Source organism: Miniopterus schreibersii (assembly GCF_964146895.1).
Source record: "Miniopterus schreibersii genome assembly, chromosome: 1".
NCBI classification, from domain to species: domain Eukaryota; kingdom Metazoa; phylum Chordata; class Mammalia; order Chiroptera; family Miniopteridae; genus Miniopterus; species Miniopterus schreibersii.
Window position 1 is genome coordinate 75,851,223 of NC_138101.1, and position 19,326 is coordinate 75,870,548.

At 36.3% G+C, this 19,326-nt stretch overlaps 1 protein-coding gene across 2 annotated transcripts in view; it reads left to right on the plus strand.

Moving 5' to 3' along the window:
* The window catches only part of TAF3 (TATA-box binding protein associated factor 3), a 153,332-nt gene extending 134,006 nt beyond the window's left edge, over nt 1-19,326 (plus strand). For both annotated transcript variants that reach the window (XM_081156095.1, XM_081156096.1), the window contains exons 5-7: nt 13,284-13,539; nt 16,422-16,528; nt 17,362-19,326. In XM_081156095.1, coding sequence (XP_081012221.1) covers nt 13,284-13,539; nt 16,422-16,528; nt 17,362-17,476 — 478 coding nt within the window. In that variant the 3' untranslated portion in view covers nt 17,477-19,326. The remainder of the gene's footprint in view (nt 1-13,283; nt 13,540-16,421; nt 16,529-17,361) is intronic.

Sequence of the window (19,326 nt, forward strand, 5' to 3'; positions counted from 1 at the left end):
GAATCAAACCTGGGACCCGTTAGTCCCCTGGCTGATGCTCTAACTGCTGAGCCAGACCGACCAGGGCTGTTGCATTTTTCTTGTTACTACACTCCTCAGATTCTCTCTTTTCGTTCCTTCTGTTTTTCTTTTATGGACTTCTTTTTCTTTCTCTTCTTGCCCTCAGCCCACTACCCTGTTCTTTCTCTGTAAGTTTTTTCATTCACTCTTTTTTTTTTTAATATATCTTTATTGATTTCAGAGAGAGGAAAGGAGAGGGAGAAAGAGGGATAGAAACATCAATGATGAGAGAGTCACTGATTGAGCCCACAACCGGGCATGTGCCCTGACCCGGAATCGAACCCCAACCGCCTGGATCCTAGGTCGATGCTCAACCGCTGAGCCACGCCCGGCCGGGCTCATTCACTCTTTAGATGTCAAAATTATGCAATGATAATTTCCAGCTCACAGTTTTCCCCCGAGATCCAGGCTAGTTTGCCCAGTTACCTGCTAGAAAGTTCTGACTGGATGGAGTAGGGACACCTCAAACATAACATTTTTAAAACTGAACATGATGGTTTTTCTCCTACCTTTTTCTTCTTATGTTTTTTATCTCTTGATGAGACCAGAGCCTCCATTTTCAATAAATGTTAGTTCTGTGTTTTCTTCCTTTTAATGCTGACTGTGTTGTATCGTCCTAAGTCATTCTGGATAAAACACATATTACAAACAGGTTTTTTTAATGTTTGATTATGAAAATTTAAAACATAAAATAATAAATTAATAAACTTTCATGTATCCACTACCTAATAGATTTAACACCTGAAGATTTAATGTTGGCATACTTGCTTGATCTAATCTTTTTCTTCTATTTTTCTGTGTAGGGCATTTCCAAGCAAATGCAGGCCTAATGTCATTTTACCTTTAATATACACTTTAACATGCAGCTCTGAAAATACGGTTATTTTCTTGTATAATCACAATGTCATTATCTACATCAAATATGTGAACATTTTTCTTGCTTTTATCTCATACCCAGTCTATATTCAGATTTCTCCATTTGTCTCAAAAATATCTTTTGACAGTTTGTTTGTTTGAATCAGGGTCCAAACCACGCTTGTCTCTTAGTGCCTTTTTCTAATATCTTTTTTTAATTGATTTTAGAGAGAAGAAGGAAAGGGGGAGGGAGAGAGAGAGAGAAGGAGAGAGAGAGAGAGAGAGAAACATCAATTGGTTGCAAACTTCAGTGTACAAAGTTGGTGGAGTTGATGCCATATTTACCTCCTGTGGTTATTGTTGAGTTTTGGTTTGGGAAAGAGCTTCCTCTCCCTCCCCCTTCCCCTTAATCTTTTTCTTTTTTTTGGTTAATCCTCACCCAAGGATATTTTTTCCATTAATATTTAGAGAGTGGAAGGAAGGGAGAGGGGGGAGAGAGAGAAAAAAACATTGATATGAGAGAGACACACCAATTGGTTGCCTCCCACCAGGTGCCCAGCTGGGGGTGGGAATCGAGCCTGCAACCCTTCAGTTCGCAGGCTGGTGCTCTAACCACTGAACCACACCGGCCAGGGCCCCTTATTCTTTTTATGTTCAGTTTGTTCCATCTTGGCTAGTGGGAACTCCTACCTGTTGTTGTCTTCTGGATTTTAACACATTCCTATTCATCTTTGATAGCTTTTTTTACTTTCTAGTATAATTGTTCCAGGTTTATCTTATTTACTTCCTGCCACAGACCTGGAATTAATCATTCCTTCAAGGAACCTTTGTTCCTTTTTGTGGAGAATGTTTTTTAGGAATCACAGTCTGGTACTGGAGGTGCCATTGCTACTGAGAAGTCATTGCCCTAGGCCTTTACAATGGCCAGAACTAGGAAATAGTTATTTTTTTAGAGAAACAAATTATGAATTTATGCTGTTATTTCCAATTGATAAAACTATTGAATGAAGTTAAAGATTAGATTTGTCTCAGTCTCTTTATTCATAAAATAAACTCACTGTGGATGTGTGACCAAAATGCTGTTCTCCTAATATCACCTGAAATTATTTTTTTCTGTGTGGCTATGTCACTAGCATGATATACCTTGAGTTTCATTTATTTCCATTTATTTTCAACGTGCAGGCAGTTTTATAAATTTAAGTTTTTGAATATGTAAAACTTACTTGACTCCAAAGTTGAAACAGTATATGTCTTGCTTTCATCCCATGCCCTCTACCTTTACACTCCTTTCCCTATAAGTTACAATTTTTGTTTCTTTCTTTATTCTTCTAGTATATCTCCTTGTAAATATAAGGAAATATGTATTATTTATTATTTACCTGAGTATTAATGCTCTATTAGGATATTGTACAGATTTTGAACATTTGACAATAGAAGTATAGTCATTTGGGAAGGAGTCCTTTGGAAATGAAGATTGTACAAAGGCTATATTTTCCTTTAATTACTTCATGCAATTTGTTCCATTTTTCAACTAGGTCCTCTTGAATTAAAAGATAAAATGTTTGTACCTGATATGTACTTGGGCTATTACAAGATAAAACATCCATTTTGTGTGATGATGTAAATATTCAAGAGGCAAGCAGTGTGAGCTTGCGGAATTAAATCCATTTACAGCTGTGTTGTAACGAATACTAAAAGTTGAACTGTAAAGATCAAGAATAAGAAGTACTGATTGATTTGAAGAATCAACATACAACTGATTCTCATAATTGTCTTTGGGTATTTCTTCCTTTTAATCAAATGTGAAATATGGACACAACTATGTGATTTTAGGATAACATTATATTATACAGTGAAATCTCAGGGATTTTATTTTGTTTGTGGTAAGGAGAAGTTAGTTTAAAATACATCATGGGAATTTGTTTCATATGGTATTTCAAAGGTGTACGCTATTTCTGAGATTGATTAAAATTTTAAGTCTGAAGAAGAAAAGTGGGTTGTGGATTAAGGTACATTTTTTCCCCCCTTTTTTCTCCCAAACGCTGAAGAACTTCCCTCATCAGGAGTTTATATAAAATTCATAGAGGTGATTACAGGCATTTTTACCTATGGCATGGTTTTGTTACCATTGAAAAATGGCTGTTCACCTTTAAGGGTAAATAAGTAAGCCATTGTGGGGGAACTTTTGAACTTTGTGTGCAGTTTAGTAGCCAGTTATTCAGACTCTGATAATTTAGATCACTGGCTTCATAGTGTTTGCACACAATAGCTGGATAATGAGGAGCATTAAACTCCCTGTGCAGACATATCCACATTGTGTTTGCCTCTAACCTTGGAGGCTCTGTGTGCCTAGAGAGGTGAAGATTGGCTCTTTATTGACTTGTCACTCTGTGAGTTTGCATTACAGGCCAGGCAGCTCATGACCCATTCTGTTTATTTCACTGTTTTGTGGTGGGGAAACAGGTAAAGAAATCCTGCTGAAAATCCTTCCTTCTGCACGTTTTATGAATAACGCCAGTGTTTATAGCAGTTAGGGGACTCTGATCAAATCCTCCAAAAGATGTAATGTTAGCAGCATGGAGCCATTGTGGGACACAGCTGTGGGCGGTGTTGGTTACTCTGCGAGACTTTGCTTCTTCAACAGAAAGCGCTGGAGGAGAACTTACTGTGCAATTAAATAGGAGGGAAAAAGTGATACTTCAGGTGGGAAAATATGGACAAGCAAAGCTCTGTTTAGAGGTATGTAGCAATAAAGTTTGGCAAGGAAGGCCAATAGGAATCCAAAATTACTTTTAGTTTATCTCATAAGTGATGAGGAATTATGCCATTATACTGTTTATGTGTTTTTTGTGTAATATTCAAAATTGAAGAGATAATAAAAGGATTGCTCATACAACTATGTTACCACAGAAGTAATTTAGCAGCTAAAATAAAAAAACTTTCAAACTCTAGTGAATTTTCTCACGAAATTCAAGAATTGGGCACTTTAGTGCCTACATGATACCAGTCTAATCTTGGGCAAACAGAAAATTAGGACGTTTCATCTCATCAACACTGCATACCCACTTTAATGTTTGTCCTTTTGCTACTAAGAAAATTTGAATGACAGATATATACTTTTAAAGGAGTAATTATTATAACTTATTTTCATCTAAACACCATTTCTCTAGATTGAAAAATAAGATACATACAAGTAGATATTTCTGAGATTTCAGGTTCTGCCCCATAAAATGAGTCAACAATCTGTTTACATCCCTTGGCTGTATTGCTGAGGCTAAGCCATTCTCGTGGGCACTATTCACAGGCTTTATAAATGAGGGGAAATCTAAGAAAATGAAAGGGGATTGGAAAAGAGTCAAGTAAGGCAAATAATATTAATTGTGTGTCCAGTATAGCTTAAAACAACTTAAAAGCATTTCCAGACAACAGTTAGAATGAGACCTTCATGCTGTGCTTGTACCTTGCATTGGTGTGGTAATTATTCTTGATCTGAGAAGCGATGGATGAGGAATTGAATCCATGCTGGTAAACAGAAAGCTCATTGGTCTTGGAACTCTTCATGTAAGTAGTGTGGAGGGAAGGTAGGCAGGAAGGAAAGAATAGGGTAATTGGCCTATTTTAAAACATTTTAAAACAGACAAAAATACTTAAAAGTAAAACATTTTTATAGAAGCGTTCTCTGCAATATTAGGCATTAAGCTTAATAAAGTTGATGAATATGTGTTCAGACACTATTTGATACTGCAAACAATTCAAAGACCAATAAGATACACATCTTACTTCTAGGAAATGTGTGACCTAATGTGGATGATAAAGACAGATATGCACATCATTGGGGTCCAGTGTACCTGTGGATGTTACATTTCTTTGAAAAGACCAAAGACTGAACCAACCTAAATATCTAAAGGCTCCTCAAATTTATAATTTATGTACAAAACTAGTATAGTTTTATTTGGTTCTCCTCACTTGACCCTTTTCTTATTGATCTCTGTTAAGGATGATACACTCAGTTTAGATACACTAATTGAGCAGGTTTTTTATTTAGCTTGGGACTTTTATTTCATAGGTTTACAGCTAGACTGTGGTCAACATTTGCCTGGAAAGCTTTAGCCAAGCCATCACTTTTTCCCAGTAATTTATTAAAAGTATAATATACATCCATACAGAAAAGTGAACAAATTATAAATGTACAACTCAAACAATTATTTAAAAATTTCCAGCAACACTTTAGATGTGTATATTGTGACAAGTGTTTTTAATTTTTTCTTTTTTTGTTAATTATAGGTAAGCCAAAAGAAAAAAAACACTTATAGTCCCACCATATAGAGCCAATTTCTGGACATTTTGGTATATATTTTTTTAACCTTTCTAAGTACACACTCATACATTCTTGTTTGCTTTTGCTTTTGCTTTTTCCTTACAAAAATTGGACCCTATCATGCATACTGTCCATAATCTTTTTGGGGCAAATTGTGTGTGTGTGTGTGTGTGTGTGTATGTAAGTGTATCTCTTCAAATGACAATACAGTGTTTGTTCATTATAATTTAATTAACTCCTATTTTGAGGTATTTTAAATTATAGTCATTCTAATTTTTTTGTTTTTTGTAATTATAATCAATACTACAAAATGTTCTTTAGCCCTGGCCAGTATGGATCAGTTGGTAAGAGCATTGTCCCGTACACCAAAAGGTTGCAGGTTCTATTCCCAGTCAGGGCACATACCCAGGTTGCAGGTTTGATCCCCGGTCAGGGTGTATACCGAAGGGTGTTTCTTTCTCACATCTATGTTTCTCTCTTTTCCTCTCCCTTCTCTCTCTAAAAAGTCAATTAAAAAGAAACCTATATTGTCAAGTGAGGGTAAATAAATAAATAAAGTTCTTTACCCCATATCTTTGCATAGCTGTCCAGTTATTTCCTTAGGTAGATTTCTAGATGTGGAATTGCTAGGCAAGACTTGGACATTTTTAAGGTCTTGGTAATCATTCAGAAATACTGTGCCAGCCACCCCTCCCATTCCCCCATCTTGACAACATAGGTGTTGTCAATCTTTTAAATCTTTACCAAAAATGGTATTTTCTTATTGTTTTCTATCTATTGGATGTTTGTATATTTGTTATTCTGTATCACCTGTTTGTGTCCTTTATTCATGTTTTAATAAGAATGTCATTAGCCTTTCTGTTTTTTATTTGAAAGAAATTGTTATATAATAAGGACTGAACCCATTATCATGCATATTGCACGTGATTTTCTTCATTTTGCCTTTTCTCTTTTAATTTTGCTTATGGTATTTTGCACAATCAAGTCAGTGTTTCTCTTTATGGTTTCTTTTGGTGAGATGCTAGGAAAATCTTTCCCTACCCCAAGATTAAAAACATGTTTACTTACTTACTTTTGGGGGTATTTTTATGGTTTTATGTTTTCTTTTACCAAATCTTTAATCACTCTAGAACTTATGGTTTGTGATATAGCTGTAATTTGAGTTTTCTGTTTTTCAGATTAATGATGTTATCTTACCACTAAGAGCTAATTCTCAATTTCATACAATCATTGTGTATTAGAGCACATGAATATCTAAAAATCATTTTAGATAATAGGTTCAGCTATTCTAACATTTTCCACCAAAATACTGACAAATATTAAATTTGAAATAAAGTGATAAAAGGAACAAATTTTTTGCAAGTAGTTGTCAAAGTCCCGTCCATCATTCAATGAGTAGGAATAAGACAGAAGATACTTTTCTCCAGTAAACTCTTCCTGTTTATCTTAGATACCCAGGCTTACTTCTGCCTCCAGTCACAGTAGATCTCAAGCCTGTTGTCTGCTTCCTGTCCTCCTTTTGTTCTTTCCCCCTTCTTTCCTTCTCCTTGCAATCAATTCGTTGAGCCCAGAACTGAAAATGCCTGGGTTTTCCCTGGGCTCCTAACCTAAACCTGGAATTCCTTCCCTTCTCTTGTTCTTCCCTCTTCTGTTCTCTTTTCACTGATCTCCCATATTTCCCTCATCTGCCCTTTATTCCACCTTTCTTCCCATGTCATAGTGCAGATTACTGTGCAGTTTGTTCCTGTGATTTTTATTGGCTAGATAAGTGATGTGTTATTTCATCTAGGAAATTACTAAATCATTAAATACTTCATGTAGGAAATCACTACTTTCAGACCAGCTTTTGTTTTGTTTTTGTTTTTGTTTGATTAGTAAACTTAAACATGCTAATACTTATGAGGCACTTGCTAAATGCCCGTTACCCTGTTAGATCCTGAAGATACAGAAATAAAAAGGCTTTCCCTTCCATTCCTTTGAGGAACTACCAATATAGCAGGGGTAACAAATATATGTACAGACTGTTCAGTTGTTCTTCAGCCTTACAAAATTTGTTTGGTCAAGTTTTTCAGCATATTCTTGAAAAGTGAGTAAGTATTCTGGATTTGTTAAGTAGAATTTTAAAATATCCATTGGGTTAGTTTTATTATTTTAGTTATTTTGTTCAAACTCTCTATATCTTTATTGTGTTTTTTTTGACTGCTTACTTTGTCAGTTACAAAGAGATAGACATGCTAAAATCTTCAATTATACTTGTGGATTTTTCTGATTTTACAGCTCTGTCAGTTTTGCTTTATATATTTTGAGAATGTATTCTTTTTTTTCTTTTTGTTTTAAATATATCTTTATTGACTTTAGAGAGAGGAAAGGAGAGGGAGAGAGAGAGACAGAAACATCAATGATGAGAGAGTCATTGATCGGCTGCAACCCACAACCCGAGCATGTGCCCTGACCTGGAATCGAACCCCGATCGCCTGGATCCTAGGTCGATGCTCGACCGCTGAACCACGCCCAGCCAGGCGAGAATGTATTCTTAAGTGCATTCAAATTTTAAATTGTTTTGTCTTCCTGGCACATTGGAACCTTTTATCATTATGATTATAATGTAACCTTCATTATCTCTGATGGTCTGCCGTAAAATCTGTTTGAGGGTATTACTTTTTTTGTCCTTGCATTCCTCTTTTCCTAGCATCTTTCTGCCTTTCTGTTGCTAGATGAGTCTCATATAGCAGAGAGTTGGGTTTTATTGTTTCACCGAGTGTGACAGCCAAATCATTTAGTCCATTTACATGATATAATTACTGATATTTTGAGTTAAAATCCGCCTTATTTGGGACTTTGTCTTACTGTTTGAGGTTTCTTTTACTCTTTTCTTTTTCCTTTTATCAGATTGGTTATTTTTTATCCTGTTTTTCTCCACACTGCTTTAGAAGTTATACATATACTTTGTTCCTAATTTTTACATGGTTACCCTAGAAATTACTACATTTAAAGTTAATACCTTTACATCTCCTTCCAGATAATAGAAGGACATTAGAATATGTTAGCTCGGTTTATCCCCTCCTAGTTTATATATTATCATATCTATATATTTTATCTTTTTTTTATAATTCCACAATATATTATTATTGTTGTTTCCTCTAGCCAGTGTCTGTTTAACCTTACCAACATCCTTGTCATTTTTTGTTGCATCTCAGACTTGATGGGATCACCGTGTCCTGAAGTGCTTCCTTTAGAACAAACGTGCTCAAAGTGTAGTGCATAGGCCCCGGGAATGTACAGTTTTTTAATAGTTTGGGTGATTACGTGGAAAACAATGAAATAGGAAGTACTCGTAAAACACTTGCACTTCATGCTAAAATGAGAGTTGTATTGAGGAAAAGCACTTGTGTGATTAAGTTGTGAACTGAACTAGCTGCTTTTCTCACATATCTTTTTTACTTGAAAGAGCAACTGATAAACAATGATTATTTAGACTTGGATATTTGGCCAACATTTTCTCAAAAATGAGCACAGTGCCCGGCCGGGCGTGGCTCAGCGGTTGAGCGTCGACCTAGGATCCAGGCGATCGGGGTTCGATTCCCGGTCAGGGCATATGCCCGGGTTGTGGGCTCGATCAATGACTCTCTCATCATTGATGTTTCTATCTCTCTCTCTCTCTCCCTCTCCTTTCCTTTCTCTGAAATCAATAAAGATATTTTTTTTTTAAAAAAAATGAACACAGTAAACCTGTTATTTCAAAGAAAGCACTGAGAGTATTTGTTATAAATTATAAAATTTAAGCTTTTAAGTAAAAATTAGAATTTTAGAAAGCATATCATTACAAGTTGACAGCTCCTCAGTACATTAAGAAAATTTTGATGAGATGGATGGTAACACCAACAAATGTGATTTTTTAATAGTGTATAATAAAATGTGTGAATGTTTGAAAGATCTGCATAATTTGATCAACCAACATTACAAATGACTGATGCATGATATTACAAAATCATGCATGGGTAAAAATATCTATTCGAAGTGCTAGACATATCAATAGATTTTAATCTTTTAACACAATACAAAAAGCTTATTGATATGGTTTCAGATTGTGCATTGCAATTACCTTTTAAGAAACTACCATTTGTTGCATATTGGTACAGTAGCAAAGAAGAATTTACACAGTTATCTGAAAAGGCCATTAAAATGCTCCTCCCATCTCCAGCTACATATGTAGACATTGAAGAGATTTATAAAAAATATTAAACAGTGGCCAGCCTTCTCACAAAGTAGTCTTGTCTTAAAAAACATACTTTTCATTAAAAAAAATGTTATCTGTTAACATGGGTTTATTATTGCTAGTTTTAAAAGAATTACTAGATAATTATTTTAAATTTCTGTTTCAATTTATAATATAAATATTCACAGATAAAATGTACATAAAAGTTCTTTGGGTTTTTTTGGTAATTTTTAAGAATATAAAAATATTTTGAGTTTGCTACTTTAGAATTTCTTTTAGTAAGAGTCCACTGGTGGCAAATTCTTAGGTTTTGCTTGCCTGAAAATGTACTTATTTCACCCTATTCTTGAAAGATGTTTTCAGAGACAAAATTTATTTTTCTTCAGCACATTAAAGATGTATCCCACTGTTTTGTAAATTCATCATTGCTGTTGAGAAGTCAGCTGTAATCTGTTTCTTCTTTGAAAGTAATTGTTCTTTTTTCCCTCTAGTTGTTTTTCAGACTTTTCTCTTTGTGATGTTTTATAGTTTCACTCTGATGTGTCTAGGTACAGATTACTTTCTATTTATCTTGCCTGGGATTTGTTAGGCGTCTTAAGTCTATGGATTGGTATCGTGCACCAGTTCTTTAGAAGTCTTAGATATTCCTTGTTAACATTTTGCCTTTGCCCCTTTCTCTCTAGAATTATGATTAAACATGAACTATTTAGACTTTTTCATTGCATTCTCTTTGTCTCTCAAGGCTAAGTTCTAGATGTTTTCTTCTGTTTTACTGTTCAGTTTCTAATTCTCCCATTCATTGAGTTTTACATTTAATTTACTACGTTTTTCATTTTTGTAAGGTCTGCTCTTTACAAATCTGCTAGGGCACTCTATAGCCTCCTATTAACTGCCAATAATTTCAGTCTTTACCTTTTATTTTTTAAACGTTGTAAGTACAGTGGTTTTGTAGTTGATAGTTCTAGTATCTGTGGTCTTTATGAGTCTCTTTATACTGTCTGTTATTTTTTCTGCTTCTCTCTAAGGCTGCCTTGCCTCCTTGTGTATCTGGTAACCTTTGATTATCTGCTGCTGTTTTCCTTAAATAATTATCTGTGTTAATGATATGAGGTCTAGATTTTAAGTTACTTCCTCTCAGGATGATGTGTGCTGGGTACTTGGGCACATTACTAATCCAAATGACTTTAAATAGAGTGTCCTGGACCACCAGAGCTGAGAATTTATGAGATTCTGATTCACCCTTACCTAGTTGGTGTAGCCAGTTGGGAGTCCTTAATGTGGAGAGGAGTGCTATTAGACTTTACACTTTGGCAGGCCCTGGGCTTTGGAACCTGTCCTCTTTATCAGAACCAAAGATCACATTTGCCTTATGTGCAGATGCCCTCGGGTAAAACATCTGTGTTCTACTTACCTCTCTGGGTTCCTGCTTTTTCTTTAGTTTTATTTCCAGCACCCATGTTTTAAACTATTATGGGAAACTGCCTCCACAAATAGTGTGTTTTAAATTTTTAGCCTAACCATAAAAATAGTGCTTGCACTATGGATATAGTATAATAAATATAGTAATATGATTATATAAATACAGTGATAACTTTGAATTCCCACCTTATATATAAGGTAAAACTCGTTCAGGAAGCATCAAGAGTCAGTGGTATAGTTGTTAAGATTGCGGGTTCTGAAATCAGACTGCCTGGGTTTAAATCTTGGCTCTGCCACACAGTAGTCTGTACTTAATCTCCCTGTGCCTGGATTTCTTCATCTGCAAAAAAAGGAAAGTAATGACAGTGCTTACCTCATTTGGTTGTTAAGAGGATCAAGTGAGATAAGGCAAGTAAACATTTAGCTTAGTGCTGGGTATGCAGTTGGCTTTCAAGTGCTTAGAACAGTTGGGTACTTAGTAAGTGCTCAATAAATATTCACTGTTATTTATGTTACACATTTATTGAGTGTCTCCTGCACAAATAACGTACATTAAATTTTCTGGTCTTTGGCTATATTCAAGTTAGGAAGGTGATCACACACTTGGATGAAACAAGTGGAGAGCAATTGACAGCATTAGGTATTTGTTTACTAATGATGACATTTTTTGAAGTAATGTAATGTCTTATGATCTTCTGATCAGAATAGCAAAAAAATGCTTTTTAGTGGAGGTGGTTTGAGAAAATGGAACTATGCAGGCTGGTAATGATGATGCCAGAGGTTGTCATGAGCAAGAGCCATGAGTATAGTGCTGGTGCTAACACTTTACATTTGTACATAGTTTTTGACATGTTTCTCTATATTCAGGTTCTCACTAGAACCCTCAGAGGCAGCTATATTTATTTTCATTTTGTTGATCAGAAAAGCAAGGCTTAGATAATTGCGGGAGAGTAGAAAGAGATAAGTTGGTGCAGCTATTTTAGAGAGCAGCTTGGGATTCCTCATAAAGGTGAAAATGTGCATACTCTGTGACCCAGTGACCCAGGACTGTAGCCTTGGGAAATTCTTGAACGTATTTACAGTTAACACAGAACATTTACAAGGCAATATGTCCTGCACTCAGGTAGGGCAATAGGTAAAAACCCCTTGGTTTACCCATACCATGGAATACAATTTAAAAGTACAATAAATAATATACATCATATGTATCAACATGGATAAGTCAAAAAAGTGGGTAACTAGTAGATAAAATCTGGAGGCCTCATGCACAGCATAGAGATTATATTCAACAATACTGTATTATAAATGTCAGAGTTGCTAAAACTAGATCTTAATTGTTCTGAACATAAAAAGAGCTGATAATTATGTGACATGATAAAGGTGTTAGCTAACTCCACTGTAGTAATCATATTACAATGTACAAATGTATCAAACCAACAAGTTGTACACGTCACACTTACACAATGTTACATGTCAATTATATCTCACTAAAAAAACTAGGTGAGGAAAGCTAGTTGCAAGGAATAAATATAGTGTGATATTGTTTATATGGTTGAAACACATAAAACAGTAGTACAGTATATATTGCTTATGGGCACCCACAAAGGCAGAGAAGCTACAAAGAATGAATTTACAAAAGCAGACTCGCCAGTTTGAGGAGAGGGGTTACTTCTGGAGGAGGGAGGGAGGGAGACCTGAAGCAAATATGGCAGAGGGCTCCTGTCTTACCTCTGTTACCTAAGCTGCCTGTTTTCTCTGTGCTTGAAATGATATATATATATTTTTAAATAAAGGAACTTGTAAAAAAAAAAAGAAGAAGAAGAAGAAGAAGAAAGAGCTGTGGAATCAAGACTGTGGTTCAAGACCTGCCACCCTTTTACCCAATTTCTCTCTTTAATCCTGTTTCCTCATCTATAAAATAGGATCGCTATCACTTCTTTGAAGTTGTTGTGAGGGCTAGATGAGATGATATATATAAAATGCCTAGTATAATATATAACTTCTTATAGGCCCTCAGTAAATCATATTTTTAAATAGCTTACCCACGGTCACGTAGCCTGTGGCAGATCTAGAACTTGAACTCAGATGTCCTGCCTCTGAGTCCAGTGCTCCTTCCACTGCATGAGCTCTGTGACTAAGGAATTGTCAGTGAAGAGGCCGGTGGCCATTGCACAGCGCTAATTTTACTTGATAACAAGACCAGGAAGGGCTAGAGCTGCTGTTTCCCTCTCAATGACTAGGTTGAGAGGGGAGTGGGTGAAGGGCCTTGAACTCAGGTGTGTAGCTATCTCTGGACTCTTCCAAAAAGTATTTTGCCTCTAGAAGAAGAAAGTTACTTTGTGATAACGTTTTAAAACATTTAGTTTGATTCAACTGTTCTGTATTGACTTTTCCTTTTCTCTTTTTTATTGACAGTGTCATCAGCAAAGTGGTTCCAGCCCCCGAGGCTAAGCCAGCTCCTTCTCTGAATAGACCCAAGACCCCGCCACCAGTGCCAGTCCCAGCCACTGTACCAGTGCATGTCACCCCTGCCCCAGTGCCTTTGCCACTCCTCGCACAGTCCACCGCGTCCCCCGCTTTGATGCCGTCTCCGTCCCCCGCCGTCTCTGGAGCTGGAAGTTCAAAAGCTCCCGTGCGGAGTGTGGTGACCGAGACGGTCAGCACTTACGTGGTAAGCCGCATTTCTTTTGTAGCATTGTTTTAAAAGTCACTTAAGAGCTTACTCTTTTTCATGAAAATGTTTTCAATTAAAAAAGCACTGTCATATGTATCATTATTGAATTTCAGAGGCAATTCTTTATGACTGGAAAGGTATTTTCATTGCATTTTCAAGCTTTTGGCAGAAAAGTATTGTATTTCAGTGTTCGCATATTTAGTCTCCATAGATAATGTCAAAGCATTGTTTTTCTTTATATTGTTTTTGAATGTGATTATATACATATATACAACATCAATGTATAAATATAGAGAGGAATAGTGATATTTAAATCTCACATTAAATTTCTTGATCAAGCAATTAAATTATTCACTTAAAAGTGTAATTTATGTAATATATACAGATCTACAGGCCAGCTGCTGTTTCTAAGTGACAGCATTAATTATAGTGTTTCACTGGCTATGGTCCAGAATATACTAGGCTTGCATAGTAAATGAAAATGAACTTCCAGACCACAGAGCTCCCTGAGTATCCTAACGTGTCTTCAGATGGCAAAACTTACCTTGTTGAGTGAGTTCAGCAACTGGCATTGCCTTGACCACCAAATAGTATATAGACTGTGACCTATCAGCCTAGTGATGGCTTTGATCTTTCTGAGTACACATGACTGAAAAATGGTGGGGTAGGATTCATGATAGTTGTTGTAAATTGTGCAAATATTACATCTCTTTAAGGCATTTTGGAAGGAAATTTCAACAAATCATTAAATATTATAGGCACTATAATGATACAAAGGATACAAAGAAAATCTCAAAAGTACTGAGAGAGGATATAAAGACATGAAAAATTAACAGAAAATTATTAAATTGGCAATTCAAGACAAAAATGGAAGATGTGATACAAAAATCTGTTATCATCAAATTGGTTCAAGGACCAATGGCTCCAAGCGTTTGAGGCCAAATCACCCCAAGACAGGTTGATCAAGAAAGATTTTTTTTTTTTTTTAACATCTCTTTATTGATTTCAGAGAGAGGAAGAGAGAGGGGAAGAGAGAGAAACATCAGTGGTGAGAGTCATTGATCGGCTGCCTCCTGCACACCCCCCGACTGGGGATTGAGCCCGCAACCCAGGCATGTGCCCTGACCAGGAATCAAACCATGATCTCCTGGATCCTAGGTCGATGCTCAACTGCTGAGCCACACCTGCCAGGCTGATCAGGAAAGATTTTATGTTTGAATTCCTCAGCCTCCATTTCTCCATCTGTAATTAAGGGGTTTATGTTAGACTAGATGATCACTGTAGTTTGGTCTAGCCCTAAAATTTCTGATTCTCCAGTGGATTTTTGAGCTAACTCCTTGGAGATGGATCAGATTTAAATAGACAATGCAGATGAAAAGCCTTCTGTCTCCTAAGAGACATTTTGTAGACTGAGAACAAGGTATATGATTTGGAGGAAAGATATAGTCTATAGAGCAAAAAAGCTGATTTTGTCACTGTGCAATAGTGTGCTTTGGAACTGGCACTTACATTTCCTTAGCTCCAGTTTCCCCATGTTTAACCTATCCAAGGGTTGTTTTAAGATGATTAGATGAAGCAGATGTTTACAAGAACTTAGTAAACTGTCAAGTGTTTGTTATTATTTATTAGGGGTGCTATGGCAAATTTCTCTCATAGTAACAGGGTCACAGCCTTCTAACTTGAAGAAAGGTCAGCCAGCAGCGGGACTGGCCATGCATGGCAGCTTCAGGGCACAGAATCTGGATGGGTCTTAACCCTAGACAGCTGGCATGTGGTAACTGGTGGTTCTCTCCCGTTGTAATTGAAGAGGGCTGCTCACAGCTTTCGTTAGGAAGCTTTCATAGGAACACCACTGTCTTTGTAGAGACTTTAAAATATGGCAGGCCTTAAAACAGCACATGAGTAAAATGAAACATCTCTGCCCACAATACACCCATTACACACAAAGTCCGCCCTTTCTTTTTTGCATATCTAATGTGTTGTATTTGAAAGTGAAGGAAGAGATGATAGCTTGCAAAATTAACTGGATGAAATTATTTACTGTGTTACTGTGAAAACTTCTGAAAATAAGCTTTTAGTTGTTGCTGTTTTTGAATGCCCGTCATAGAATTGTTTCTTCCAAATTGGTTTGGTTCATGTGAAATTTGAGGAAGTGGATCAATTAAGGATGTTTCTTACTTAGAACTGCTAAGTTAACTAAACTCCAAAGCACACATCTTTGTAGAAAAATAATATTAAAATGTGTAGCTCTTTGGCCTCATGAGTTCCTTATTTCATTTGCCCTTTAGTGAGTGTACTTTGCTGAAAATGTCATAAAGGGAATGGAAAGTTACTTAGTAACAACTGTTTTATATCCTTGATCTTATCAGCTAGTTCAGGAGAAGGGTTTGGCTAATAAGTAATAAGGTGATACATGCACTTTTGGTTGTACATATGAATTCCATGCCTGTGAATGCGACAGAGGAGCTGACATATGGTTGAGCTCTGTAGTGTTCAAAAATATTAGTTGTTACTGCCATAAAGACCCTAATTATTAAGAACTGTGTTTACAGTATTTTTTTAGATAAAGGTGGCTATAGGTCATATTGTTCACAGAAATTACTATGAAATGCTTTGTTTTTATGACTTACACAGAAGAGTTTAGTGTTCATTAGAAATGTCGTATCACTGAACACTTGGTAGCTATTCTTTTTTTCACATGATCTCAGAATGGCGATCACCATGGTCTTGGCTTTAATAAATTGTTAACCACTGTATATTTGTAGTTTAATTTGTCGGTTTATTAGTTTCGCAGTATAAAGTAATCAATCTCATTCTGCTCTCTTTTTGGTTCTTTTTCCCCATTCCATCTCTGTTTTGCCCCTGTTTAAAAACCTCAGATCCGAGATGAGTGGGGGAATCAGATCTGGATCTGTCCTGGATGCAACAAGCCTGATGACGGGAGCCCCATGATCGGTTGTGATGACTGTGATGACTGGTACCACTGGTGAGTGCTCCAGACTTAATCATGACAGTGCCAATCACTCCCGGGGTAAGACTCTATATAGAGCAGATCAGTGACTGTGGTCCATCTTTGATTATGTCCTGTTCAGCTGTTATCCTAAGAATCATGTACGGGGCAAAATCATTAAGCCAATAAAATGTAATTAATATTAATTTGAAAAATCAAGAGTCTTTGGACTATTGTTATTCAACCTAAATTCTGAATGTTTTGCTTAACTTATATATCCTTCTAATAGAAAAGAAAGGAGATACAATGGTCCCCCTTCCCTTTCTTTCTAGTAATTTTCTGTAAGAGCTGCCAAGTTTGACAGTAACATTGGGGTAATAACCCCTTTGTAAGCATGTCATAAACTGCAGAAATGGACAGCTTATCTGTTTTTTACATCTCTTCAACTAACCCCCACTACTGAAGAAATGCTACCAAAATTTATGCAAATAATCTCATTTTATCTGGAAAATATCAGATATGAAAAGATAGAAATCCATTCAGTCACATGACATATGATAGCTGTAAGATAAAAACAAAGCCATTGCTCAGAAGAATTGTACTAGTCCTGGCTGAAAGGGTAAATGGGCTAATTAATTTCTCCACTGGGGCCTATAAAAGGGGCATTATGTAATATAATCACCCACTTGCCCAACAGCAGTGCTACATAAATTAGAGCTCTCTGGCTGGGATTTCTGCTGAATATACCATCGACTTAAAATTTCATGTAATTTAAAAGTATTTAAGAACATAGAAAGAAAAAGAGTGTGTGTGTGTGTGTGTGTGTGTGTGTGTGTGTGTGTGTATTAAACTTTTTTCTTAACACGTAGGCCCTGTGTGGGAATAATGGCCGCACCACCAGAAGAGATGCAGTGGTTCTGTCCCAAGTGCGCCAACAAGAAGAAGGATAAGAAGCACAAAAAGAGGAAGCACCGGGCACACTGACGTCTCCCGCAGCCGGACCGGCCGCGTGGCCCTGGGGCTGCCTTCCTGCGGCCCGGGGGGCCCGTGCGGCTCTGTCCCGTCTACCACTGAGCTCCTGTGGCGAGGAATCTCCGGAGCCTGGGGACGAGAGGACTCTACCGTCCGCTCTGGATGCTTCCCTCGGGAACAGGCTGGCCTGTGGCCACACACAGTGTTGCGATGGAAGAAAACTCAAGTACAGGTGTGGCGCGAGGACTGCCAGGCCTCCGCTTTCCTATTACCAGTGACAAGTATTAATAAAAAGAGCATAATCTTCCTTCTGATTTTCTTTATTCTCTCCAGGCCTTTCCATGAAGGTATTAGATGAGAAGATGATGTGACCTGGACTGTAATGTGAGGGGGTATCATTAGGCTGTATACAGTTTCCACCTCTTTCCCTCTGTAGTGAGATAATCATAACATAAACGAAAACTCCGGTTGGAGTACTGGTAAATATTTTTGTGATAAAAATATATGAAGCTTCTCCTACCCCCCATTTTTAGTATTAACATGTAAAATGTTCAGGCTTTTGTGAAATACCTTATATTTTTTAAGAAAAAGGTTTCTATCATGTCCTGTTTGCTCTCATGCAAATTATTTTTGTTAACTCTCACATTTTCTGACTTTGTTGCATTCTAACTATGCCCTTCTTTAAACTGCTGGCGTTCTTCTCACCGCTTATACATTTCATCAACTTGTATAAAAAGTCTTCAGACTAGAAGATCTCCCTTCATGTAAATAATAAATATTTATGAAGTAGTTATTTTTTAAATTTTTATCGTGTTTAATTCTGGCTTTCTGTGAAATCCACTGTGGTTTCAGCCATGTCTGTAATTACTGCTGTACATAAGCAAAGAAGGCTAGAAAGCAGAGCCACAGTTCAGAGTTCTCTACCTTGAGCGGGACCTGCACAGCCCCACTGCACGGTGGGAAAGGGCCCTAGCAGTTAGAAGGAAAGAAGGCAATTTAAATCTGTAGTTTATGATTTGAAATTGGTTTGTCACCTGTTTTGTTTCTGTAAATTTCTTTGACTTTTATTAAAGGACATGTAGATTCCCCAAAAGTAAAAAAACAAAAACAAAAAACATATACTGTAGCATTTTGTGTTTATATTGTTTTATTTCTGCAAATCTGTTCATTAATATTGTGGTTTAAGGCTGAAATGAAGAATATTATGAATTTTTTAAGAAAACTCATCAAATTTCAGGGTATCACAAAACTTTATTATATTACTCTACTGCCCACTATTTATTATATGTTATAGATGTCTGAGAGATAAACCAAATATTTTATTTTTAATGTAAAACATCAAATTTAATTTTATTAGCATATTTTAGCAACTTTGGAATAAATATGGACTTTTACTTGATTTTGAAATAATCCCAAGTTGGGCCAGTGTAATGGATATCTTAAATGCTAGAGTATGGGCATTGAGCCGAATACAAATATATTAATAGAAATTGTGATTTTTTAATGCCAAGTAAATTGATATTAGTGTATGAATTAGTCATATTTTAAGACCTATTATGTGGTTAGAGAAATGAGTTTTTCTGCCATGAATGTTAAATTGCAAATCAGTGGAAATGGAGTAGCCCTTCTAAGAGTACAGTATTTCATTGCCGTCCTTGTTCTAGAAGCCAAATTTTTCTATCCCTACCAAAAAAAAAAAAAAAAGCATCTATGTTGAGATACGTGTTTTTTGTTTTATTAATTTGAGATCATTCTAACTACTTTATACAATATTTTCACATGCACAAATATACCCATTAGTCCTTTTTGGAAAGCGAAGGGGGGTGGGGAAGTGCAAAATAAAGATTATTGGCTATTTCATA